The sequence below is a fragment of the Berkeleyomyces rouxiae genome, assembly GCF_048999995.1.
Source record: "Berkeleyomyces rouxiae strain 22BRR77 chromosome Unknown BrBRR77_ptg000003l, whole genome shotgun sequence".
Classification (NCBI taxonomy): Eukaryota; Fungi; Ascomycota; class Sordariomycetes; order Microascales; family Ceratocystidaceae; genus Berkeleyomyces; species Berkeleyomyces rouxiae.
Genome location: NW_027396493.1, coordinates 523585 through 549797, shown reverse-complemented (window position 1 = coordinate 549797; position 26213 = coordinate 523585). Strand labels below are relative to the sequence as shown.

Sequence of the window (26213 nt, the reverse complement as noted above, 5' to 3'; positions counted from 1 at the left end):
TTGTTTTGGCTGACCACGCCTCGATACGATAACTAGCTCGCCCGTCGTTCAATTCAACCCTACGCTCACTACAGCCATAGACTTCCACCGTCCCTTCACACCCACTCACTCACTCGCTCCTCGTCTCGCTACTGCCTCCTGTCATGGAGGCCCTGCTCTCACTAGCCTTTGACAACCTCTCCTCCTACGATGGTCCCAAGGTGCGCAAAGGCCTGCGCCAGGTCGAGGGTCTCCTAGCCCAAATTTGCCTGTCGCAGTCACAATCGCTGCCGCCCTCGCGCCCGACTGGCCCCGCGAACGCACACAACGCCGCCGTTGCGTTGCCGCAAACCCGCAAAGGCCTCGCGCAGCTAGGCGACGACCCCGCCTTCCAGGAGTTTTTCAAGCTGCAAGAGGGCTTTGAGTGGAACGTGACGCTGCGTCTAATCAACACGCTCGACCGCCTGATGGGGAAGGGTGACGATGGCCAGAACGACCTGTTGATTCTAAATTCGCTGGATCTAATACAGGGTGTGCTCTTGTTGCACCCGCCAAGCAAGACGCTGTTTGCGCGAGAACAGCATATGAACGTGTGTTTTTAGCACAAGAAGCACTACACAATTGCCCTGCTAACGCTCTCCTTCTCCTTTGTCTCCAGTTACTTCTTGACCTCCTCGAGCCCGTCAACTGCCCCGCCATCCAGTCTGCCACCCTGCTGACCCTTGTTGTCGCCCTTATCGACACGCCCTTCAACACTCGCACATTTGAAGCCCTCGATGGTCTCTTGACTGTCACCTCCCTCTTCAAGTCTCGCTCAACCTCGCGCGAAGTCAAGATGAAGCTGGTCGAGTTTCTCTACTTCTACCTCATGCCCGAAACTCCCGCTAACAAGGCTTCCCCCGCCAGCTCACCCTACGGAAGTGTCATCATAAAACCGGCCGTTGCCGGCTCCGGCAGCCACATGAGCTCGGGCTCCGAGGCGACGCTGATTGACGAGGATGCCGAGATTCTGACCACAAGTGAAAAACAGCAGCTTCTGGGCAGGTATCTCAGCAATGTCGAGGACCTGGTCAAGGACTTGCGCGTGTGCACACCATTTGGCGGTGTATGCTAGAGGGAGGCTTTCATTCCGAGGACTACGCTTATTACTTGACTACTCTCTTTTGCATTTTGTGTTTATCATGCCAGGCGTTTGGGGTTATCGTGATGCCTGCATTGGGTCTGTTTCTCTTTTTCATCTCTTTTGCAGCAACCAGGACGCATGTTTGGAATTGAAACCTTCTAATAGTTAATTGCTAGTTATGTAGTGGTCGTAGAACAAGTCAGCAGATGCCAATAAATTGTCGCCATTAATGGTGTCAACTATAGAGGGAGGAAAGATTGACAGGGGGTGTAATGAGATGAGATAAGATGACGTATATTAGGGTTGTGAACCATTGCGGAATCAATCCATTCTCGACCGCGATCTGGATGTCACTCACGTTGCGGATACAGATGAAAAGCGAACTATCCGGATAACTATAATTAGTTACCCATTCATGTGTACTACTTAACATCATGGAGCCCCAAATGGCCGACTTTTCATCGCCTTTCTTCACCACTCTCGAGTAAACTTTCACGCATGTCTACCCCAATCTCCACCGGCTCCATGATATCATCTGGATGTTGCGGTTTACCAACTACACCGCGCGCGTTGATCGCCCGGAGCAAACCCACACCTGCCCCCGGGCCAGTGTCAGTCCACGGGCCGATGCCTGCATTGGGCCCCGTATAAATATTCCGTTGTCCCTGCACCGAAGAAGTCATAGCCCCGTGTCCCGAGTCTGAAACGACGCCCTCTGACATGAGCGCCTTGCGATCCTTGCGTTTCCGCCAAAACACGTACGCAACAAAGCCTAGCATGCCCGCGGCCGCGGCAGCGCCGATGGCTATTCCGGCCTTTGCGCCGGCGCTGAGAGACGCCGACTGCGACGATGGAGACGCACCTGCCGGTGTCGGCGACGAGGCGGCTGTGGACGGGATGGCGCAAAGCACATCTCCGTTGGCCGACACCGAGCAGTCTGCGCTAGTGGGACAGCACCCGTTAGCGCCGTTGGCGCAGGGCCGCTGGTCGCTGGCGCAGTCTGCGAGTGTGGCGCCGGGCGTCGTGGGGCTGGCGTCGTCGGAAGTGATGGTCAAGCCGGGCCCGGCGCAGCCGCTGTCGCCCTGGCATGTGAAGCCATAGGGACAGCAGCCGGGGGGGTTCTGGGCGCCAGAGCCTGTAGCTGATGGGCAGAGAAAGGAGCCGGTGGAACAGCGGCGCGGACAGCATCCGGAGTGGGCTACGGCGGTGCCCGAGATTGTAGACGTCATGGCGCATAGATAACCTGTGTCTTTGCATGGATCGACAATGCAGGCGGCTGTCTCGGCACAGCAGCCGACGCTAGAGTCGGTCTTTACAAAGCAATATTTGGTTGCATCGCAGCAGAGATTGGGCTGGTTTATTTCGCCGCCTTGAAGAAATCAGGGTTAGCAGAGGGCGACAATAGGGTTTGGGCAGCGGGACAAGGAGGAGGGGGAGGAAAGGAACACAATGGCGGGGAAAGCATAAAGAGGGAAAGGACGGAAGGAACAATGAAAGAAGACCGATGGAACAGTCTAGAAAGAAAGCCCAAGGCATCCCAGTCGAACTCCGACTACCAGCAAGATGGACTCACAGTCATGTTGATCTCGCGCGCAGACTTCGCCCGCGCGTGGCTGCAGCGCTGCAAAAGCGTCGGGCAGCGCCACGGCGCCAAAAGCCGGGCGGCCTGGAATATGCGCAGCCAAGGCCTGGAGACAGGCCTGCGGAGCGGTGAAAAAGAAGAGCAGCAGAAGAGCTAAAGAGGACTCCATCACGAAGAAGGGTGCGGTACTAGAGGTGGAAACAAAACAAGGAAATACGCAGGCGAAAGACTTGGGAAAGGCAGAGAGGCCGGGATTCGTCCCAGAATCAATAGAATCTACCCCGCGAGAGAGTTCAAAGAGGTGGAAAATGAACTTGAAGAGAAGCTGTCAAGGTCCTCCTCTTTTGTGTTTTGCTGCCTCTTGAGCATATCGCCCGCTTTATATGCCGTTGTTACATTCGCCTACACGGAGCAAAAAAAGACTGAAGGTAGTACAAGTACATACTTGTACTTTGATCTGGGTCACACCAAGTCACAAGCCACATTATATCCTATCGCGCAATGATCAAAGCAACATAAAGCCACAGCAAAAACGTCAGATTTTCTACACTCCCTGTCCTTATTTTTTATCCACGCCGCGTTCAGCACAGAACTTGGCCACCTCTTTCTTCAGGGTGTCGTTCTGCCGCGACACCTTGTCCATAATGTCTGCCACCGTCTCGCCCAGCGCCCACTCGCCCTCGGCGCCGTGCACCGAGCTGTAGATGGTCTCCATCTCGTCCATGACCGCCTGCAGCTGGTTGGGCAGCCACGTGACAATAGGGCTGCCGCCAGTGGCCGTGGGGTGCGACGTCTGCTTGAGAATGTACTCACGGGCAAAGCACCAGTGGCGCCAGCGGAAGTCGCGCACCTGGTTGAGCAGCTGCAGCCACAGGCTGCGCGTGGTCTTGAGCGCCTGCTTCTCGGCGTCGGACTCGGGCAGCGCGGTGCCCTCGGCCAGCGCGTACTGCTTGAGCGCCATGGCCTCGGACTCGCCGCGCACCCACAGCAGGAACTCGCGGTGGTTGCTGGGCCGGTACTTGCGGAAGTCCTTGAGGATCTCCGTCAGCGGCGTCTCGGGCAGCGGCAGCTGCAGGAAGTTGTCCATCAGCGGCACCATCGAGTCGTTGGCTCCGCTCTCGCCGCGGAACGCCATCGGCTTGTTGTCGTTGACGCCCTCGTACACGACGCCGTTGGGGAACATGCTCTGCGACGTGATGCCGAAGATGAACGTCCGGAAGCTGGTGTACTGGCGCGGCAGCGACTTTTGCCACATTAGCTCCATGACGGCGTTGATCTTGGTCAGCGCGGCAACCATGCCGGCCATGCCCTCGTTGAATGCCGTGCGCTTGGTGAGAGCTGTCTCGTGCCCGGTAGAAGGCTTGAGCGCATCGAGCGCTATCATGGTCGACGCGACAAGCGGGCCAGAGTTCTTGACCATCTCAATGTGCACCAGCACGAAGCCCGCCTCGGATGATGTAGGGTCCAGGCCATGCTCAAAGGCGCGAATCAAACGCAGGTTGTCGTAGTCCATGCCGGCCTTGGGGTCTTCCAGGCGGTAGTTGAACAGGGCGTACGAACCGGCGTACTCCATCCAGGGCATGAAGCCGGACCTTGAAACAATGTGTTAGTATGAGAGCGCACAAGGGGATAGTAGCAAGCCGGAGGCTGAATAAATTCAAAGTGACTTACAGCTCGGAGCAGCGCTTAATAGGCATGGAGATCTGGCGGGGCAGCGTGTCTCTCGCCAGCCCGTACTCCTCGCCACGGACAAAGCGCTCGTGGCAGGGCTCCAGCAGGTATGCCGACGCCAGGAACGAGTAGTCACGGTACAGAGCGTTCATCATGGGGATGTCATCCTTGTATAGCTCGACCTTGTCCGTCAAATCGGGAAAGTCCTTGACGGCGTCACCCAGCTTGCTTGACGCCAGCAGACCGGCCGAGCCGTCCAGCTTCTTGACCGGCATTTCCGCGAGGATCTTCTCCAGCGCGGCAAACTCGGCGGGAAGCTGGACAATGGGGTCCATGCGGGGCAGGAAACCGCGCGTGGTCGACACCATAAAGGCCGGTAGGGACCGGTCTTCGGGCTTAGCGTCCGTTAGGACCTCGAAGGGAGTGTTCTCAATAGAGCCCATGGTGCAGGGGTAGTAGAAAGTGGATGGGGGGGGGGGGTTGAATAGGGTTAGGGTTGATAAAGTGGTGATAGTTGGTGTAAGTGGACGACAACAAAGGTGACAAAGGTGAATTTGGAAGCAGAGAGCGTAGAAATGTGTTATTGGTTCTGTAGAACGGCCAGAAAATGGGAGATGAGTGTGAGAAGCAAGTCAAGTTTGAAGCAACTCCAAGGCGATCTCGCAGCCGTTAATATATCCGGTGGCCGGAACGATTCCGGCCACGAGAAGGGAGGGGGTACGCTGGCACCAACCGGTCAAAATTTTCCCTGGTCCTTTCCCCCCATCACGCTCGTCGTAAAAGCGTGAAAAAAAGACTCACGTGGACCTTGTGCATTAGTGATAAGAAAGTGTCATGAGGGGGAAAGCAGTGGAGGCGGAGCTGAGGGCATCGTCAACGCTGGTATGTGTGTGACGTTCACGTATTAGGAGAGGTAGACGTGCAGAAATTATATAAGTGACACGAAGCGCACACGAGTAGAAAGAGTGAAAAACAGGCTACTTTTTCATATACAACACTCTGGCAGTCTATTCTCTTTCACAACTTCATATCGCAGTGTCTCGTGTTCTTTGTTGTCCTGATGCCTTGCCACTCTGCCACACAAAAAAGGCCAGACAGGTTGCCCTCGGGAACCCGCGGATCCGCTTGCGTAAGAGATAAGCACGCCCGCAGCACACAGCGTCCTCTTGGCCTCTTTCCCCCTGTTATTTTCTTGTAGTTTTGGCCTAAGTTTTTTGCTGAGGTGTGGTCTATCTCCGACGCTGCCCGGCCTCTCTCACACTCTGTGCAGCCAGGAGAAAAAAGTGGGGTCCGGCGTGGCGTGGGGCCTGGTGGCCGGAATCATTCCGGCCACGAGCAATTTCTGCCTTCGGAGGCTCGGAGGACAACTCGCCAAACTCGAGAATTTGTTTTGGGGCACGCTTTGATTGCTTGGAAAATAGGGGGCCAGAAGGATTTGGGCTTGTTATCAGCAGGGCACACAACGGGGAGCGAAGAAACGAAAAGAAACTCGCACACATAAATAAAGAGTGCCAGGTGGTACTTGGATTTTGTACGTGGTTTTGCGGTGGTTTAATTGTACTTTTTTTTCTTGTCGAGCTGTGAATACTTGAAACGGCTTGGGGACTAACAGCTGTAAAACACAGCTTGTGATTGGCCGAGACGGCTCTCTCTCAAGGAAATGCTCCAAATTGCTTCCCCAGAGAGTTGTCTCACCTGAGCTCTCCCCAGGAAAGCCCCTCCCTCCAGAGTGCCCCAGTCAAAGACCTTGCTTATCAACACAAACAGCCTGGCACTTTGGGGTTCCTGGCCAGCATCATGAAGCACGGGCGCCTTTTTTCGGAAGGCCCGTTTGGTGTGAGCGATAAGACTGGAACAAGAGAGATGGAGTACGAGTAGAGATATAACATTCATAAGTCAACCATAATAAGTCGGCCAAGCAATAGCAATCTAGGACAAGTTCCTTCAATAAAGCAACCCCAAATAACGTAAGCCCATCACATAAGCACCGTAACACATAAACATCCAGCTTTGTCTGTTGACCAGCAACAACCCCGCCACATTACTAATAACCACCGATGTCGTCTGTCGCGCAATACTCATTCCTTGGAGTGGCGACTAGATGGGCCATTGTACCAGCCAGGATGGTTTAGACGTCCATAATCGGGATCCTCCGCCGGTTCAGCGGTTGGTGTTGAGGCGTCAGACAGTGACGCAGTGGTCGCAACAGCCAAAGTGTGGTTCCTCCAAGTCGAGCCACTGTGGTCCATGGGGGACACCGCGGTATCCTGCCCCTCGCGTTCATGACTGCCAAAGGGACGGTAAGTGCGCCCCCGGCGACTGAGGGCGCGCTTCACTGACTCTGCACAGTTGTCTGGTACGGGCTCACCGGCGCTGATGCCCAGGAAGTGTTTCAGGCAACCACTATCGGTAATGGCTTGAGGCAAATCATCAGGGCCTTCTGGATTGGCGCCTGACTCGCTGGTGTCAGTGCCGGTGGACGTGGGAAGCGGAGTGGCTTGCGTCACAGTCACCGTCACAACACTCGCGACAGGCTCGATCCACAGGTTTCCATTCTCGTTCTTGACCACAATCGCGCTATTGTCTGGTATATACGCCCGCAGAGGCTCTGCAAACTCCCGGTAGCTCATGCGGTTAATGTCGGGGTTCAGTAGGAGCGGCTTAGTAACCTTGAAACCGGGGTCTGGGGTAGTATCAGAAGGGGTGTCACGTTTTCCAAGACCACCGCTGAGGCGATGAGTAGGTCTGCGCTGCGGATGCGCAACGGGCGTTTCTGTCGTGTTGGTCCAATGGGGCGAGGTGATCTTTCCGACACCTTGTCCTGGTGAATATGGTCTGTTGGAGCCACCGTTGTAAGCGGGAGAATACTGGCTTGGGGCTGCGGCTGTAAGGCCAAATAAGATATGGGTAAAAAGTAGTGAAGGCTGCATCTTGGAAAGGATGTGGTGAGTATCATAAAGTGAGTGGACTTGTCACTAGCTCATGGTGGCATAGTTGCAGATCCGGTGTCACCATAGTCCATCTTTATACTTTTTCTGCCGTGTAGTCTTGTCCTCGGAACCAATGGCTTCACAAGCCAATTTTTAATACTGTACCCCCTAGCAACGACATTCCTCTTCACAGACATTACCATGTTTCTTTTGGAACTCGCGATCTTGCGTAGTCAACGTCGGCTGTGCTGTGTCTCACACGGACAACTGGTATTCTGCAGGGAGGATATAGACTTAGATATATTAGGGTTATATATGCTAAGTAACAACCCTACAACTGTGGTTGGGTGAGACCAAATTCATCTCACAGAGGAAGCTATCCGATGAGCACGCGGGAGCATTTAATGTGAGCGGCAGACAGACATTCGCAACAAGGAATGAAAAACGGCACACGTAATGGCTCAAGAGTAAGCCGTAGAAAAGTACAAAGAAGAAAGAAAGCTTATTGAGCTTAGAAACAAGCTTGAATTTCCTGAAAACCTGTGGCTAGTAGCGATCCCCGATGGAAAGGTAACACAAGAGCTAAATGGGATGCCAAGTTTCTCAAGGTTGAAATTCACCGAGACAAAGCAGAGAATGGCAGAGGCTATATGTCTTATGACTAGAAGAGGTTCACACGCCTTCGAAGACTGGCCTTTTATGAAATAAGCTCTGCCTTGTAAGAAACAATGGGAAATGAGGTAAACGTTCGTTCATGTTCATTTATAGGCGCGAATCTATGATAGTCTAACAGTGCGTAAATAGAGAAACCAAAAACCACACCGAAGCTCATGTGCTCGTGCAAGCCAATACACTTGTGTTACCGTGCATCATACAACATCATTTTCTCACAGCCCTGAAAGCGTCCTAGCATCCATCTCTAGTGTGACGGAAGGTGAAGATGTTATCGAGACTATTTATACGTCCGTCAGAGATATGATTATACTGCTTAATTGTGCTTATCTTTGAGTCCATCGGTTGCTGGGCGGACAACCTTGTGAAGTGTAGTAAGGAGGTCGGCGTATTATACCCGTGCGGGAACCACTGTGAAGCGCCCCCCATTATCAAGAGTGAGATCAGGGAGTGAATCAACCAGCTTGGGGTTAGTCAAGAAGTCCTTGCTGTAGGGGAAGATATAAGGGAGCCCGTTGACAGTAGGAGGACAAGTAACTTCGGGAGCGTTGGGAGTGTCAGGCACTACCGTATTGAGGGTCTCAGTGGGATTTTCGGAAAGGTCTAGGGGTCAGGCAGCTGTAGCTTTAGGATCGACCTTGGTAGCGGGTGGGTAGTTGTGGAAGTAGGTGGCCATCATGGCATAATATAAATCAGAGAAGTAAACATAAGCAGGGACCTTCATGGTACTGGCACCAACCACGTAATCTACATCCGGCAGTTTCTCAAAGTCACCTGGACTTTTGGCGTTTCTGACAAGATCCATGTTGTAGGGCAGAATGTAGTGAGACACTTTATCCTGAGTCGGAGGAGTAGTAATTTCGGCGGGATTAGCAGCCGGGACAGTCCGAGTGGGCTCTGCAGGAGCTGGTCCGAGAAGAGTCTGGCCGTTCTCAAATTTGGTTGTAAAGTAGCGACGGAACACAAATACAGCCTCAGCGCTGGTGGATTCACCGTAATTGTAAAGCGCAACCGGCGGTAGTTTGGCGAGATCTTCCATATTCTTCACCCCATCAAGAAGTTCCATGGGATAGTTGACCTTGTCCACATACCAAGGGATGTTTTCCAGATTGGGGGGCAGCGTCATTTGGGACATGATGGGCATTGTAGCGCTGGGTATTAAGGCGATATCAGTAGTGGAAGCCGGCCTGGACTCCACGCCTTGGGCAGCAATTAGTGCCAGGGCAGAAGTAACAAATAGAACAGACTTCATGGTGGATAAATGTGTAGTTGACAGATGGAAAGAGAAATGAGCAGGATGTGTGTTGTAGTGGTGATTTGTTAAAGTGGTGTTGAGAGGCAGGAGAGTGTAGTTGATGTACATACAAAACGAAACAGGAAAACAAATCAAAGTCCAACTCTGATCATTTTAAAAAGGCCGTAATTTTACGACATCATCTTTGTCGAGCATGTGTTTGTAAGCTGTGTGAATCCAAAAAGGCATGAGAATATGGATGACAAATTCATCCCATTATTTGTCTCAATGCCAGTTAGCTGTGTTCACAGTCTTCAAGGAGCAAAGTGAAGTTCAATAATGTGAAGAACTGGCCATTGCGCACGACACGCATGGCCACTGATAGACACTTGCGCTTGTGGAGAATTTTGAAAAAAAAAAAGCAAGCGTGGAAAGAAAGCTGGTCATGGTTTAGTTGACAGACATGGGTCTGAATACAAGCACTTGGAAACCTAAATGTTTTCAGGCAACACGGAAACAGACCTTGGGTCAACTGAATAAGCGCTCATATCTGTAGATGTGGCCTAGTTCACCACATATGAAGCGGTGGAGACAGAAATACGGACTTGAAGCCCCGGGATCCAAGGTCAAGAGGTGGAGAGATTTGCGGGCGAGGCAGCGGCAGGGCAGGCAACGGCGGTGGCCGAAAGCTGGGCAGTCACAATGCACAGATAAGCCACGATTTTATTAGTATTGGTCATGCAGCTTCGAACAAGCAAATTCTTTTTTTTTGTTGTTGTTTATTTTTACGCCATGTGTTAGGGTTCACTGGTCGAATGGGCGTCACAGGCGGCTAATCCTCCTGTGAGATGATGATTCTCAGCCGATCGGCGCATATTTCCACAGTGGACGTAGTTAGTCTTTGGAAATACATTCTTCTGGTTGGCTGTGCACAACTAGGCATAGCAAAACAAAACTGCAAGGTATTGATTGGTTAGACTGTAGGTTGGGTGACTAAGAAAAAAAGCCTCCGCGAAAAGAGAGGCGCAAACAACGAAGCGATAAATGCCAAGACATGAAGGACGACAGCGAACTTCTCTAACGCTTCTAAATGTGTGAATCGATGATTTATTCAACTCCCTCTGTTCTAGGTTTTGGGCGTCCTCCTGGTGTCCTTTATATACTCCTCCTATGTTCAGTCATGTGCGCACTCATCTATGTGTGGGGCCCTCATCTATGTGTGGGGCCCTCATCTATGTGAGGGGGCACTCTTTTTCTGGCACTAAAAATCTATAGTTGGTTAATAATAGTTGGACGTTGTCAGCTTGGGATGATTTCACAAAATGTGGAGAGGATCTCGAGTCCCTGACATCGCCGGATTAAAAGTCGGGCCATGTAAGCTATGGCCATCCTTCTACATCGCTTTGGATCGGATGATAAACTGTATTTCCTATAGTGGACGTCAATATCAAGGCTATTTTAGAAGCTAGAAGCCAGAAATAAAAATTAAATGTGAAGCTGAAGGGTTCCTGGTGTGTAGCCTAAATCGAATAATAACTATTCTTCCTTTTCCCTGGGTTCGTCAGTCGCACGAACAATCGTGTCGAAAGTAGCCGAGATGGAGATAGCTTTGGGATCAACCTCGGTAGCGGGTGGGTGACTGTAGACAGACGTCAGGGCCATGTAGATTTTGTAGAAGTGCATCGAGACAGGGACAATCGTGGTCTGGCTGCCAACCAGGAATGTGACACTGGGAAGCTTCTCAAAGTCCTCGCGTGTTTTGCCATCTTTGAGGAGCTCTATGTTGTAGAGAATCATGGAAAGTTCACCTTCTTCTAAAATAGAAGAAGGGGTAGTCGTCTGAGGGGCATCTACTCTACAGTACCATCGAGAGTTGGGATGAAGTGACTAGTATACCTATCCTCAGTGGGGTTTGCACCCGGGGCCACGACAGAAGTTGCATCGTCCTCGAAGTGGCGGGTCTTGACGTAATCACGGAACACATATGACGCAGGAGCGCTGGTGAGCATGCCATACATGTAAACTGGAACTGGAGACATATTGTCGAGGTCCTCTGAGTTTTTAACTTGGGTAAGCAGATTCATGGGATAGTTTGATGTGTCCACATACCAGGACAAATCCTACAGGTTAGCCGGCATAGTTGTTTGAGGGGCGGGAGGCTCAGCAGCGGAGGGGTCCAGAGTGGCTCCGACATCAAAAGGTTTGATCTTGAGGCGGCCGTAGAAGTAGTCGCAGGTAGGGATAACTGACTTGTGGCCGTAAATCTAGATCGTGACATCACGAAGTAGTCAAAGCCCTAGAGGGTCTTGGACATCATCTAAGAGGTTCATGGGGTATGGCTCTATGTAGTAGGGACTCTGTCTCAGTACAGGTGCTTCTGTGATCTCAAGAGCTGCTACATTGGTAGTAGTGCTAGTCAGCCTAGCTTCCACGCTCTAAAAAATAGTAACAGTAGCTAATAAAAAAGCCAAAGCAACAACTAAAGTAAACTTCATGATAGTCAATTGGGAATGTGGTGAACGATGGAGGAGTTAAAAACAAGTGAATATAGTAGAATAGAGAGTGGGTATAGAATGGGTTATCGCGTGATGGGGTAGATGTGATGAGTGATGCAGAATTGAAAAAGACTCGATCTAGGTGACTCGGGTCCATTTATACAATTCTCGGCATTACAGGCAACGTGCTCTGCTTTGTAGCTTGTAGGTCCTTTTCGGCTTCGACGAGAGAGCGCTACACCTACTGAGCTATCAGAAAGCACACTGGCCCTAGAACCAAGCCTCTATGAATAAACCGCATGTGTCCTTACACTCTAAATCATCCAAGCCTCGAAATACTAGTCCACAATTCAGATTTCTTTAACAATGACATGGCTATTGCAATGAGCGAGAATCGATACTTGTTGGTAGGTGATATCCAGGTATGAAGTTGGGGGCCAAAATGACTGACGAGAGAGGAGCTTGATGTGCTGTACTCAACCGGTGTGTAGGGGCTTAACAAGATTCAGATGTGCACCGTCAAGATGATAATGAACGGGGCGCTTGATTCGTGTATAGAGAATACGAATGTGGTATTTCGCCTTCTTTTTCTACTAGTTATCTCACCAGACTCTGTTCTGAGCTGTTATCCGAGATTGTAAGTCCTGCAGCCCAAGTCGGATGGCAGGCATCGGCGTTTTAATCGTCGTGCTTACATACCTAAAGGCGCCGGGGCGGGCTAGTTGCGATTTGTTTTACCAGTGTTGCGCATTCTGAATGGAGCATCTTGTTCTGTTTTCTGACACGACTTTGAGGCGGTGCTCAGCCCTAACATCTGAAGCTGGCCACATTATACACACGTAGCTTCGGCTATATAAGGCACGATGTTGAATAATCACCGAATAAAAGCTACGGGAGAATAGTTTTTGACGTCTTTTTACACTCTGGGGCTCCACAACCATGTTACAGATGAACGATAGTAAATTGATATGATAATATGGTTTAAGTAGCAACACTAGTGTGAAAGTCAGTCGGGATTGGTCGGAGACAAAACTACGTCTGAGAGTGTCTGCGTGTGAATCCGCAGGAGAAGAATAGAGACTGAAGGAATGATAGTTACTTTCAATTTCATGGAGAGAGAAATAATTGAAAGATCGTGGAGTGACGGTCGGTCACATAGATGCTCCAAACAGAGGCTTTCTAAGCGCGAGACTTCTCAAAACCATGTAGTTAGTTACCACATATCTACATAACCTTGTTTGCTAGTCTATATGGTTAATTGCTTAAATATTCTTTCCGTGGCGCACCGGCGTTTATAACGGCATGGCTGTCAGATAGCGTCTAGCAAGCCCCCAAGAGAGGTGTACTACATACATACATGTATACATATTTGAAAGTAGTCATTATGCTCCAACTAACAAATAATTTTTCATCCAGAAAATTGCCGGTGCCGCTTTTACGACCATTTTTCATGGTGGTGGAAAACAAGATTCGTCCAGAGGGGAATGCAGAGACATAAATACACATCCAGTCACAGAACAAGAACATCTACGTTCAAAGGTTAAAGCTGACACACTCCTTTTATAAAACAGGCCATGTTATCAGGCTGTTTAAGCTACATGGATATCGTCAAATGCGCCTGTCCAGTCTTGTCCCTTGAGATATTAATCCTTCTCACCCGCAACAAAGTCGCCATCAATATCCATTTCGAAAATATCATCGAATGAGCCCACGGTCTCATCAACAGGCTCTTGTGTCTCAGACACCAGTGCGGTTGTCGTAGTGCTTCTGACCACGGTAATCAGCGTAGGTCTCCTTTCACCCCCCACGGCCATTTCTTTTTCTAGCAGCGCAAGGTATTTATCGAGATCGGCCTCACGATCGTCGTTGTCACCGTCCACGCCAACCTGAGAGACATCGGAGTCCAACTCTTCCTCTGGGACTTCATCCTTGGAATCCATATCGAATTGCAGCGTGTTATCATCATCATCTTGCTCGGGTTTGTCGGACCAGCCAAAGTCTTCAGTAGTGGTAGTAGTAGAAGAAGCCGCTACCAGACTGGCAGCATGGTCAATCCAGGCACGGCCGTGCTTGCGCACGCCTCTTCTGCGGCGGCGAAAGCTCAAATCGACATCATCAAACTCATCCGGATTGTAAAGAGGAGGGTGAGTGGGAGAAGGTGTTTCCATAGAAGACGAAGAAGAAGAAGTGACGATTGGGGGAGGGGGCAGAGAGGTGGAAGCACCAAATTGGCCACAGTCCAGGCAGATAGTAACAACGCCGACCGCCTCCTCATCAAGAGCAGTAGTGGTGACAGTGGCCACCGGCGGGGCCATAGGCCACGGGTTGTTGGGGTTAAAGGGACCCTCGTGGACGTCGATAGTGACCTCAGCGACAGGAGTTCTCGTGGACGGGTCGATGGAGCTCTGTTCGCCTTTCCGGTGGCCTGGCAGCCACGAGAGCCACGAGAAACTCGGCAGCCATATAGCGGAAGCGACAGACGCACTACTTAGGAGAACAATAGTAGGCTTCATATTGAAGGTCGGCAGAGAGGGCGGAGAAGAGAGCAACCGGAGATAGAGACAAAAGCTTGTCTAGTGTAAAAGAAGGAACGGCTTGCCAGCACGGAACGGCAATGACCAAGAGAGAAGTCCACGAGGGAAAGACTCAGGTGGGTGACCTCTGTGTTAATATATAGTCGTATATTGTCGGGAATGGTGATGGAAGTCCCGCCATAGCCTCCTGTCTCCAGTCCCAATAAATGGTACCAGCATGGCGGCTCAGCCTAATGTGTATCCATAGACACACGCACAGGCGTATTTTCATACTAGAAAACGAGTATACGCAGATATCTACCCACCAGCACAGCGATCTGTACAAGTAGAAACGTGCGCGGCTTGGCCTAGCCGATAGTTGTTGTTCATGCTGAGCCTCAATGACATGTATGCATGAATGCATTTAGCTCACGCAACTAGAGAGTATGCTTTGGCGAAATTGTCAAAGTATCGCAGTAGGGATCGCTACAAAGAGGCCAAGTTGCCCAGTTAGCGCACAGCACAGAGGCTATGAGGGTCCAGTGTATGTACATAATGGAAGATAGAAGCCTCACTAAGCAAATCCAAATGAACGTTCGTCTTTTTAGCGCAGTGGTAGTTTGCTCACCCTGACAAAATTAAGAATAAACTTGACGCAGACAGCGCTAATAAAGCCTGGCACCAAGCAATCCAGGAACAAGTCCACGAGGCGGCCCCTGCGTGAGATCCCACTAACGACCGGGCCAGCCCGCACAGACGCCACTAGATGCACCAAGTGCCGGTGCTCGCGAAGGATATGACAACAGAACAGGAGGAAAGAATGCCGTTTTCTGGGGGAAAGATCTTTTGTTGTGGAGTCAAGAAGGAAAAGTCTTCGATGGTAGGCAGTCGCCATGTGCCCGTTGGTTGGGCTAACTTTATATGGGCTTGACAAATGATCGGACCGCATGTCTTTGAGAATGGAAGGTTGACATGAATAATAGCATAAGGCGTTTGTAGTATAGCACTCAGCGTAGCATCTCACGAGGCATGTTTCGATATTCTCTGCTTTTTCCTACTGCAGACGAGTCGAGAGTGGAGGACCCAATATTTGATATTAGTGCATGAACACGGACTCGTTTTTGGGCAATGTCTAAATAATTGGAGGCTTCTCTAGGAGGATTCACCAGAGAGCTGAATGAATGAGCGCAAAATGTCTCTGAGCATGTGGCTATGCAAAGTTCATGTAGAATATTCATCATTGGTCTCGAGCCACAAACACAGAGGACGAATAGCTCAAGACGTTCAGACCCTCCCCCTCCCGTACAGTCGGATGAAAGTTTAACATGATCCAAAACAAGATTCTAGAAGTTTAGTGGCTCTTTTCTTTTTTCAGGTTGGGACTGACTCCTCATTCATTCCTCCAGACTAAGATTTGCCAGGAAGATTCTCAGACGTCTCAGTGTCAATGCCGCACCAAGAGCTTCCCCTTTGCCCAGGGACTTCAGGGTCTAACTCTGGGCACTCTTGTGATAGGTGGCCTTTCATGATGCACTCTCGCGAGGGCTCGGAGCTGCCAACGCCGTCCCATTTAACGTTCCCCAGAATACTATCGAGCTGAAGAGGGGCCACGTGCTTCTGGCTTGAGGCGCAGTTCTCAGCCTCGCAGCTGGCTTAAAATGTTGGCAGAAACTTGTCCCTCTGAATAAGGTTAACTGAAATAAAACGCTTTATGCTTGATTCAGAACCTCGCTCGTGTCACATCGGCAGTTAGCAATATTTCCAAACGCCAAAACAAGATCACGTTAAGGGTCTTCTGATCTTCCCCTTGGCTAGTCTGGGCGACGCTCAGGAAAACGCCACCAAGATCTGCATTCCTTGAAGACTTGGGGTACTGGGCTGTGAAGAAGTAGTAGTTATCTTTCGCGTCTTTTTTCTTCCACATCGGGAAACAGCGACGGTCTGCCAACTAGCTAGCTAGAGGACAAGTAGCATGTCAGGGCACACCCACAGCGTGGATGGGCTGTGAAGATATCTCACCCATAGCCACAGCAGGAGCATGATCTACGCCGTCAGGGCAAACAGCCCCCTTGGCCCAAAGTCTGACAGACAGTCTAGGCACTGGCAGACATGAAAGAGACAACAGAAAGTACAATAGAGGCACTCGTAGGTGTGTGAATTGTATGTGTATTGAAAGTATGCACAGAACCAAGTTCCTCCCCGTCTTCCGTTCTTACCCCTGTCTTGTATGGGCTGTCATGAGACAGGGAGATTGTTCCTGTAGTGCTTAGTCAGAATACCGTGCCCCTAATTTCGACAGTAGGAGGGCTAACTATTGAGCAAAACTCATCTCAGCAACAGGAGGCAGGATGATGATTCGAGCTTGAGCTAAGAGGTTCAGAGGAACAAGTGGACACACACAAAAAAGAGCCTCTTGCATGTGGGATTCAGACCACCGCAGCTCTTATGTGTGCAGCTAGAGTGAAACTACGCTTTAGTGGTTGAATCGGTCTCTATTCTGCCACGTCAGATGTCAGAATAACACCATAATGTGTCATGTGGTAATATGTGCATAGTATGTATTGAGGGTTAAGTTCTACATAGCGTTGCTCTGATCTCCGATTTCCCTATCCCATGTGGAGCCTTGCGCCACATGGGAGTATAGCTGTTCCGGCAGCGCCCCACATAGTGGGGCGGTTACCCTTTCGGGCAGAATATACTATGACATAATGCTGTCATCCCTAGACAACCCCCATGAACACCCCAAGCGTGCTTAACACCGCTCCACTGCCATAATTCATTATAAATAACTAGCCTTCTGCCCGCAAGAAAAATCAAAGTTGGTGACGGAATTTGGCAGAACTCTATTGCTTTCGAGCAACTAGTGAACAAGAGTCGGTGGATAATCTCCACTCACAATGTACCCGGGGTCGGGAGTGGCATGTGGGTATAACTAATGCTTCACTCAACCACCACCAAGCTTCTGGTGTGCTTTTACAAGCACACGGGGACATAGAATGGAGCTCGGGCCGGGGAGTGGCCGCTAGCCTGTGAAAAAGGAGACCCTGGTTCCGAGTCTTTGGAGGGTCCCTGGATGGTCAAACCTAATAACTAGATGACAGCCCTGAACCCTCGGGTAAAGCCAGCCCACGGGTCAAAGTGTTGAAGATTCACGTGTGGGGTCACGTGATTTGTATCAGGCGCCTCATTTTACCAGGAGAATGTTCCATCATGCGTGTCCCCATTCTTGTCTTCCTAGATATCCACAAATTATACATCGGTATGTACATATGTATGCAAGTCTCCCTTAACAATAGAGACTTCCGCTCGCTAGCACCCTGGTTTTGGAGGCTACCTAATGTCAAACTATCGCTGTGGGAGTCCGCAGCAATGAGGCCAAAGTTACCCAGTTAGCATACGCAAGGAGGCTCAAGTAAAGCCCAGCGTACATAATGAAAGATAGATGCCTCACTAAGAGAGCAAGTCCAAATGAACGTTCGTCTTTTTGGCACAGTGGTAGTTTACTCGCTCTCACACCTGAACGAAATCAATGACTAGTTAGTTATGTCAACTAAATTTATATCGAGCCGACAGTTTTGTCCCTCTGAACAAAAAGTGCCCGTTCTTGTCAACTACTGAATGTCTGAGGCTACGAGATATGTGTACCGCTGCGTGTTTAAGAAAGCAAGACAATGTGTATTATGAGACTCTAAATATATCCTCCAAACCAAACGACTCCATATCCTCCCTATCCACTGGTTTCGGTAACTAGTTCTGCCCATGCTTGCAAGCCTCGCGCAGAGGGGCGAAGATGTCGGGATCGGAAGCGCCGACCGGACAAGGAGTGTCGAGGCTGCCGCAGAAAGCGACAATGTTCGCGCGAGTCTCGGCGAGTTTATCCGCAAGGTCAGGTGCGGCACTGTACGTGATAATATAGGTTTCCTCCGTGGATCTGCGGACATAAGGCTTCTCCGTGAGATCCAACCAGATACTATTGCCCACCTCGAGTCCATAGTCAGGGGTCGGAGGAGTTGATAGCGGACGAACATTTTGCATGTTTCTGTTGATCTCGCTGTAGTCGGGGATCATTTCCCTGAGAACGTTCCAGTCAAACATCTCGCAATTTTCCTGTTTGAAAACGTATTCCTTGACGGGAGGAGGAGGAGGAGAGGCAGGGGCAGCCGGCGCCGGCGGCGGTGGCGGCGGGGCAGCCGGCTCTTCTTCCTCAAATCCGCCGCAGCAGAAGAAGGGTGCGGCGGAAACGGCAGTGGCGCCGGCAAGAATCATGATGGAAGCCTTCATTGTGAATAGATGAATCAGGCAAGAAAGACTTGTGAGAGTAAAAGAGAATTGTAGTTGTGGATGATGGAAGCTTGAGCTTAAAGATGAGATGTAGTGATGAAAGTAGTAGAATTTGTGGAAGAAGTAGAAGTGATTGAGATGGTGAAGATGATGAGAAGAAGATCTCTCTCTCCATCAAAGGCCGGGCTACAGTCGCCCTCTTATATACTTTCACGACCAGTCCTCATCTCCAAGTACCAATCAATATCACGCCCTCAAAGATGCTAAGAGACATAGAAACACAACCATACACCCACATTCCGCACGCCATCAAGAAACCCATGAGCCATTGTCAGCCCTTCCACTCGAGAAGACCGAGTCGCTTCGAGATTTGGCACTTCTGGGCTGGAAATAAAATAGCCAGGGAGCGACCCGGCCCAGGCCGCGGCGTGTGCTTCCAGTAGACTGTTTAGGCATTACCTTTTTCAGGGCCAAAGTGGAGTTTCCAATGAAGAGACGGAGGTTGCAGCCGCGGGCCAGCCCGGCTCGGTCACCATGGCGGCACCAGCTGGCTTGGCCAAAAGTCGGGGGTATTGCCCTGGTCAATGGGAAAAGAAAAGATAAGGCCGACGGGATAGTTACACCACATGAGAGAATGGAATGGCGGAAACAAGCAAGACAGACGCCTGTGGGCATGATCATCGGCACCCCAGTCGAGTGGTGTAGGGCCCCAAACAATCAAGGGCTTCTTGGGTGTAAGGCCCCAACTACTAAGGACTTCTTGGGTGACAATCGACGGTACTGATTGCCGATGGATGCCCGTGGTAATCTCTCAGCCTACATGCAGAATATAACATAGGACCGGTATAGGAGAAGCTAGGGAAGATACCTGTACTCGTTTACGGTCTAACTGAGATACCTGGCCTTCGATTTCTAAAATAAGAGTGTTGACGGGAGGTTAGGGTGCTGAAGGCAAGGTACAAGAACGAGGTACAAGTGTCTCCGGAATTCCGCCACCTATTTCCTTTAAGTAATGGTAATATTCGACCGAATTCATAGGCTTCGGCCAGCCGTCATTGTCGAGACTGAAAATCTAATCTAAGATGATAGCATCGGGCCTCTATTGAAACCGGTATCAACTTGTGCCGATCCAGGTTAAGTTGACTTGGCATCGTCTAAACTTGCCAGGAGGCTTGTCTGACCTTGTAGGGCTCTGCTAGGGCTGAAGAAAACAACCAAAGGCTCTTGGAACAAGACCACCACAGAAAGAATTCAGTCTATCCTACGGGAGAAGGTATGACTGGCGGAATTAGCATCTCACGTTATTAAAGTCCGTGAAATCACGTCAAGTGAAGTTATTAAGGCATTGTGTAAGCGTACAACCCCCCCCCCCCCCGGCTCTGAACCCACGCTACCTCGGAGTTAACATCTTGGGCATGCACGATAACTTGGCAAGCCACACCATTCTGGTCCTTCGATACCACACACAACGGGTACCGAACCCATGTCTGCCCCTGACACTAGCCCGGCCGAGGTGACGGCCATGGCCTCAGACCCGAGTATATAGTCCACTAGATAGCGCCGTAGAAGCCAGACCCCTTGGAAAGGCTTTTACTCTTTACCATTGCATTCAGATCGATAACTTTACTGCCCAAGATCCAACACATTGGAAGGTTGTAGTGGGTAGCCTTTTGACTTCTGGTCACGAAGACTAGTCAGTCCCTGGCTCTCTGGCACTGATCTCTCCAGGGCCTTTGGTCCAAAAGTGACCATGCAGAAACTTGCATCCTGGTATGTGGAAACAGCTTCTGGTAGAAAGGATAGGCCAGACAGTGGTTGAAGTGCCCGCCTAAAGCTGCTCTGAGGGAAATTTATGCCCACCACACTGACAGATGATCGCGGTCATATTCCTAAAAAGAAATAGTTGCTCATATCACTACCATGTCGTTGAACCTAAGTCTTGCAGTCTGTGCCTGTTTATGTGTATAGTCACCCCAAGCCCAAGAGCCCGTAACTATGCACATAACTCGCCAATTACTACTCACTCTGGCAGTCCTCACTGAATCTTCAACGCCAGGACCGGGCAGGCCTGGCGGTCATATGCTTTAGCCATATCGTGGATAGTGGTTGTATTCTATTGATGAAGTCTCAAGATCCTCCGCGACGTTAAAAAGCAACAAAACAAAACGAAAATGATGAATTATTAAGCCCTTCTAATCTATTAAGCTAGCTTTACTATTTCTCTAACTAGTTGTATAGGAAAAACATTAGTTAATAACAACCAAAGGTCCCTGGCTGTCCTGCAGGAGGGAATCGTCGATGATGCACTTGGATCTTCCCACTTTTGCCCAGGCACCAAGCATCACCTGTCAAAAGCAAGACGTTGTACAAGCTCTGAGGTGTAGTTCCTTATTTCTCGTATTGTCGTATTGTCGTATTATCGTGATAGTTCAAAGTCTTTGCCGCACTAGTTGGTGCCCTTGTTCATGCCGCGGATGCTCCCAGTACAACACAACCCAGCACCACAGCCAATGCTTTTCACCATCCTGTCCAGGTAAATAGGAGCGATATAGGTATTTCCAGAGCTGCAGCTTCCAAAGACTCTGACCCGGTAAATAAAGCCGAGATTTCCGGGCCAAGCAGCAGAGGGCGTGAGATGCACAGTTTAGGCCGAGTGAGACCCGCGGCAGACCCCGCTGGGATTAGAAAACTGACCAGCATTTTACGGGTTTCCAAAGCGGGGAGTAGCAGGCTGATCATGTTCATCGTAGCTAAAGCCAGAGAACCCTTCTGGGTTCTTTCCGTCCTGCTTGTTGTCTTGAGGGGCTTCATAGTTGCCCTCGCCCTCGCCCTCGTACAGGTACTCTGCAGAATGTTCGGCCTGGGGAGTCTCCGCCGGAACAACGACAGTGGTAAAAGAGGTGTAATGGGGAGAGGATTCGCTATCCGTTTCTATGGGCAGAGGAGTACCCACATCATTCTTGGGACAATCAAATCCATGGCCGCATGTTAATAGGGTCCAAAGCTTTGCGGCAGACACCGTTGAAGCAGCAGCAGCAAGCAGGAGAATGGAAGCCTTCATTGTAGGTAGCTTTGGGGGAAGGGTCAAATAAAGTAGGAGGAGAAAAGAGAACGGTGTGAAGTGCTTGTAGAGGCAAAGGCGGAGGAGGTGAGTGATGAGCAGACATCTACCAACTACCCGTGATAACAAGCTAGACTACTCTAGTCCTTATATACACTTGAAAAATGGCTTCCCATTTTCAATCCACCCATCTCTCAATACCAAAACTCCCGAAGTATGAGCCTCGCTGCATGTCCGGTCCACCTAGCATTGAACCATCACGAGCCATACGAAATTTTGCTTTCAAGGAACACAAGAGAGAGTCGAATTTCATCTAGCTTTGCTGTATGTGAGCCGGAAATAGGGCAGCCAGAATCACGCTGGGCTCAAGCCATGGTTTGTGCCTTGAAAGACCCTCCACTAACACTGAATTTCTGGGTCTCGAGAATACTGGAGCATGAAATGAACCTCAAGATTACAAGCCCAAAGACGCCCGAAAATAGCCATGGCGGGCGGCCGAAACGACTTGCTTATTATTAAGCACCCAAGTGATAACGGACAAGACCAAGACAGAAGATTTGGCAGCGGGAGGACACGCCAAAGACACATTTCAAGCATGATAAGCCAGCGACGGAAACAAAACAACCCTTCGGCATGGTTGGAGTTAGCATGGAGAAACAGAAAGAAGAAAGAAGAGTCCGATAACAGGGCTCTCCCTGCTAACACGAAGTTTTGGCACATTCTGGCTGGCATGAAATATTAATAGAAACCCCCTAAACTTACATGGACAGTGCAGTTCAAGGCAATAACAAACAACATCAAAAATGATCAGTCACGTATCCACATGAGCATAAGCACAGATCAGATGCAAATGTTCATGGCGTGCTCCGACTTTCAAGTCCGTTATCCACGGGATGCTGCTCACGGGGGGGGGGGGGCGGCAATAAGTAGTAAGTAATAACTAATACGCGTGCCCCCTCCCCCTTAAGCCCTTTGACGCAGACGAACGATCTCTATTACATGGTTTACTAATATATCTAGTTAGCTCGTAGTCATTGTGAAGCAACCAACTGCAACTCTATGTATGAACGCACTATGTCAAGTGTTTCCCTCCCGCCACCGTCTTTTCTTGCTTGCCTTGCTGCTTGTTCTTCTACACATTTTCACCCATTCATGCAGGGAATACGCCTCCACGCTCGGCTTGACAAATGCCAATCCATGCATAACTCTATCTCATGCGGCGTAGCCGACGGAAGGAAAGTAAGTACACCCCTGGACCCGGTAAACTTTTCACCACCCACTCTTTTTCATCCTTTCGTCGGTGTGTCTAGTTATCAAATCCAAAAGATTGGGCGAGGTTGTCACAGACATCCCCTATGCATTAGGGTTCTCAACACCTCCGCCATCCTTGGAGACCATATCTAAGATGCCTAACCATTGCGCAAGGTCGGTGCATTCCTGCTCAGTGCTCTCGGTGTTCTTCTTTGCTGTAACGATTAAATCCATGGCTCTTGCAAGCTGGTGAACATTGATGGAGCTATCCTTGCAGGCAGCGCCCTTGGCATTACCAATCATGTTGAGGATCATGTTCTGAATTTCTTCTGACTGAGCGGGACTAATGCACGACCCTTCAGACTCAAGGCCCTCGGAAACACTAGCCTTGACCATCGTGTCCCAGGACTGAGCCCACTGGGAAATATCAACGCACTCGTTCTGAGCGTCAGGAGTGGTGGAACTTTCGACACCACGGCGCACGCGCTTTCTGGCGGTAGAGACCCCGGAAGACTTGTCAGTGTTGTCATTGAGGTTCTCGATAGCGTCGGTGTAGTCCGTTTCCTCCTCGTTGAGAGAATCTTTGAAATCGTCCCAACTAGAGGGCAAGCCCCAAGATTTCGACTTCCCCGTAGAAATCTTGCTAGGGTCGTCAAACTTTCCCGTCATGTAACCGACTCGAGAGTGGCTCTCATCATCGGAATCACTAGCCGAGCTCGAATCGTAGTGGCCCGTTTCTTCTACGTCTCCACCCCAGTGACCAACATTGCTGTCTGTGGGTTCGCCGCCTTTGGAGCCAGCGTCATATCCAACATCATGGCCAGGGCTTGCCAACTCCTCTGGTGTTTGAGTCTGGGTAGGGACAACAACAACTGCAAAGGTTGTCGCTGCAAGTTGTGACGGGTGCTTGGTCTCGTGGTTCTTGACCTCGAAATTACTGACATCAATGTCGCTGGTCTCAAGTCCAGTCAGGCCGTTGATCTCGGGACCATTGCTGTCGACAGTAGCAGGACCGGTGGTGGGCTGTAAGAGCTGGCTGCTCAAAGTCGAAGTAGGGGTAAGTTCCGGATCATCAAAACACGAAAACCCCTTGGCGCAGATCCTGTTCAGCCAGATAGCTGAGACGGTAGAGGCGCCGGAGAGGAGAACAATGGAAGCCTTCATTGTTGGTAGGTAGTTAAGGTGAAAGTGAGAGTGGAAGAATGGAGAGATGGGACGAGTCTTGGATCAAAGATGCTGTAGGGGCCCTTGATGGAGAATAAATTAGAGGCTGTGGTCTTTCAAGTAAAGCCACTATTGACTCAGTATGTACGGCTGGCGTGAATCTGAGACGTTTGACCCTGGGGGCTGGTGTCTCCGCCATCTATATACACTTGTGCACGTATTTTCCAACATCAATGGCACGATCACGAGGTCTTCAAGAAGATACAAAAGATTGTGAGCTTTTTAAATGTACCTGCATTCCCACGAGCCCGTAAGAGCCTTTGCTCCCCGCAGACACGAAATACGCCTCTGTGATTATACTCTGGCACTTCTGAGTCGATTGGACCCCCTGTGAACGAGGCGCCGGGCCTAAATGGTGGTTTGTGCCTCCGTCGGCCCACTATAAATCCGGCCATGGCACGAAGAAAACGAAAATCACACGATAATAGCCGTTTCTCTAGCACCCGACCAGGGGCATGTGGCTTCACATGACAGTGCCAAAAGCTTGTTTGACATTATTATGCCTATACCAATTCCGTTAGCGATACGAAATTAAGAGCGCCATTTTCGGGCCGACCCGTGATGAGCCCCGCCTCCGATCCGACCGTTCAGACGGGAAGTCCGTAGCAAAGACTTATCCTCCGATCCCAACCCCGAGAATGACTTGAAACCCGCAAAGGTTTGATTCAGTATCTATGGCTCATGTTGAAATTTATTTTTCACATAGACAATAAAATATCACAAAGCATAGTCTCGCATCTCTTCCTGGTTTGAGTACTTAATGTGCTTTTATTTCTCAATAAAGTGAGCGCTAATGACAACCAAGATCAAGGTCTTGCAGCTCTCTGAACATTAATCCGTGTACCTTCACATGAGATTAAAATAAAAACTCGTAACTGAGAGAAAGTTGTACTGAAGCGGTATTTTGGTCTCGCCCTAGTGTATATTGGTGATCGTGGAGCTTGAATATCTCCGCGTGCTTCCTCGCTCTAAACTCCACCCTGCTTTCTACATCCCCATGGACTCAATTATTATCATAGCAGCAGTTGAAATCTTGAATGTTCTCTTCATTAAACGCCAGTGCCCATCTAGTCTGTTGTGCGTAGCTCAGGTTATCAACTAGTATTTCCATGCATCTAATCAAAACTGGTTCCACCTTCTATCTGTATCTATGCTGTAGCTTATAAGTCACTCGTACGCATATGCTCAAATGCGAGATTCGTGATTTTTTGCTGGGGCAGAAACATCAGTCTCCTCATCACTGACATCAGGGGTAGAGTCCCAAGAATCTTAGTGGCTATGACCACTATGGTGAATCAGGTGAAGCTCATCGACTTTGCTGGCATCTCCCTCTCTCTCGGCGTTTCCTTCTTCAACATCGGTTTCCTCTCCCTGAACATTACTTTCATCATCATCTATCTTGGAATCAGTGAAGGAGAGCCAGGTCTCAAACTCTGATTCAATTCGGGACATTTCCTTAGGCTCTGAGTTGTCGTGAACCTCTTCAGGGTCGGCAAACTTCCCAGCGGTGTAAGTTTGTATAATGCGAGGTGTTTCAGGCACGGCAGTCTCGATGCCGTCAGAAACAGCGTTGAGGGTCATGTCGGGATCGTGGAACTCTTCATCCTCCTCTTGGTCGCCAGTCTCACTGTTGGGTATTCTGTTGGCAGCTCCATTTTGAAGATCACCAGAGCTCTCTGGCATAGGAGTCTTTGCCGGAAGAATGACAGTACTGAAAGACGAAGGCACAAAGACGAGTGCGTCGGGGTTAGAATCGCCACTGTAAGCATCATGACTAGCATCACCCCCTCCTAGGCCAACGGTCCAAGGCCCATCATCGGGGGCAGTAGGCCCATTGGTGGGCTGACTGACCGAAGTCAGTGTAGAGATCGGTTCCGGATCATCAAAACACGGAAACCCCTTGGCGCAGATCCTGTTCAGCCAACCAGCTGAAACTGTAGAAGCGCCGGCGAGGAGAATAATGGAAGCCTTCATTGTTTGTACCAAAGGTAATATCTAAGACAGGAAAAAGAGAAGCAAAGAAGTGGCAATATAAGTATAAACTTGCAAATAAGTGTGGAAGTTGGTCGAGGAAAGAGAATCTTTGACTCTTATCAACTGAGCGCTTGCTAGTATCTTTATACTTGCCACGAGAGAGGCGGTGTTCCTACATTTGAGTCATCCCCTCCGCATCTCATCCAGTTGCCTAGACGATTGG

General features: G+C 50.0%; 11 protein-coding genes across 11 annotated transcripts; 1 reads left to right on the top strand and 10 right to left on the bottom strand.

Annotated features, from left to right (window-relative positions):
* Positions 1-143: 143 nt before the first annotated feature.
* Positions 144-1093, top strand: BROUX77_003319 (uncharacterized protein; the record flags this gene model as incomplete). Its single annotated transcript, XM_073747958.1, has 2 exons — positions 144-569; positions 638-1093. 2 exons carry the CDS (start codon positions 144-146, stop codon positions 1091-1093), a joined length of 882 nt encoding a protein of 293 aa, XP_073605744.1.
* Positions 1094-1560: 467 nt separating this feature from the next.
* On the bottom strand, positions 1561-2853 carry BROUX77_003318 (uncharacterized protein; the record flags this gene model as incomplete). The annotated part of the gene is made up of 2 exons (XM_073747957.1): positions 1561-2471; positions 2676-2853. The coding sequence occupies 2 exons, from the start codon at positions 2851-2853 to the stop codon at positions 1561-1563; spliced, it is 1089 nt and encodes a 362-aa protein (XP_073605743.1).
* Positions 2854-3243: 390 nt separating this feature from the next.
* Positions 3244-4798, bottom strand: BROUX77_003317 (uncharacterized protein; the record flags this gene model as incomplete). The annotated part of the gene is made up of 2 exons (XM_073747955.1): positions 3244-4276; positions 4356-4798. The coding sequence occupies 2 exons, from the start codon at positions 4796-4798 to the stop codon at positions 3244-3246; spliced, it is 1476 nt and encodes a 491-aa protein (XP_073605742.1).
* Positions 4799-6433: 1635 nt separating this feature from the next.
* On the bottom strand, positions 6434-7285 carry BROUX77_003316 (uncharacterized protein; the record flags this gene model as incomplete). The annotated part of the gene is made up of 1 exon (XM_073747954.1): positions 6434-7285. One exon carries the CDS (start codon positions 7283-7285, stop codon positions 6434-6436), a length of 852 nt encoding a protein of 283 aa, XP_073605741.1.
* Positions 7286-8567: 1282 nt separating this feature from the next.
* On the bottom strand, positions 8568-9209 carry BROUX77_003315 (uncharacterized protein; the record flags this gene model as incomplete). Its single annotated transcript, XM_073747953.1, has 1 exon — positions 8568-9209. One exon carries the CDS (start codon positions 9207-9209, stop codon positions 8568-8570), a length of 642 nt encoding a protein of 213 aa, XP_073605740.1.
* Positions 9210-10727: 1518 nt separating this feature from the next.
* Positions 10728-11275, bottom strand: BROUX77_003314 (uncharacterized protein; the record flags this gene model as incomplete). The annotated part of the gene is made up of 2 exons (XM_073747952.1): positions 10728-11005; positions 11056-11275. 2 exons carry the CDS (start codon positions 11273-11275, stop codon positions 10728-10730), a joined length of 498 nt encoding a protein of 165 aa, XP_073605739.1.
* A 2054-nt stretch (positions 11276-13329) lies between these two features.
* BROUX77_003313 (uncharacterized protein) lies at positions 13330-14199 on the bottom strand (the record flags this gene model as incomplete). The annotated part of the gene is made up of 1 exon (XM_073747951.1): positions 13330-14199. The coding sequence occupies one exon, from the start codon at positions 14197-14199 to the stop codon at positions 13330-13332; it is 870 nt and encodes a 289-aa protein (XP_073605738.1).
* Positions 14200-17946: 3747 nt separating this feature from the next.
* BROUX77_003312 (uncharacterized protein) lies at positions 17947-18480 on the bottom strand (the record flags this gene model as incomplete). The annotated part of the gene is made up of 1 exon (XM_073747950.1): positions 17947-18480. One exon carries the CDS (start codon positions 18478-18480, stop codon positions 17947-17949), a length of 534 nt encoding a protein of 177 aa, XP_073605737.1.
* Positions 18481-21181: 2701 nt separating this feature from the next.
* Positions 21182-21541, bottom strand: BROUX77_003311 (uncharacterized protein; the record flags this gene model as incomplete). The annotated part of the gene is made up of 1 exon (XM_073747949.1): positions 21182-21541. The coding sequence occupies one exon, from the start codon at positions 21539-21541 to the stop codon at positions 21182-21184; it is 360 nt and encodes a 119-aa protein (XP_073605736.1).
* Positions 21542-22894: 1353 nt separating this feature from the next.
* Positions 22895-23956, bottom strand: BROUX77_003310 (uncharacterized protein; the record flags this gene model as incomplete). Its single annotated transcript, XM_073747948.1, has 1 exon — positions 22895-23956. One exon carries the CDS (start codon positions 23954-23956, stop codon positions 22895-22897), a length of 1062 nt encoding a protein of 353 aa, XP_073605735.1.
* A 1329-nt stretch (positions 23957-25285) lies between these two features.
* BROUX77_003309 (uncharacterized protein) lies at positions 25286-25990 on the bottom strand (the record flags this gene model as incomplete). The annotated part of the gene is made up of 1 exon (XM_073747947.1): positions 25286-25990. The coding sequence occupies one exon, from the start codon at positions 25988-25990 to the stop codon at positions 25286-25288; it is 705 nt and encodes a 234-aa protein (XP_073605734.1).
* Positions 25991-26213: the final 223 nt, after the last annotated feature.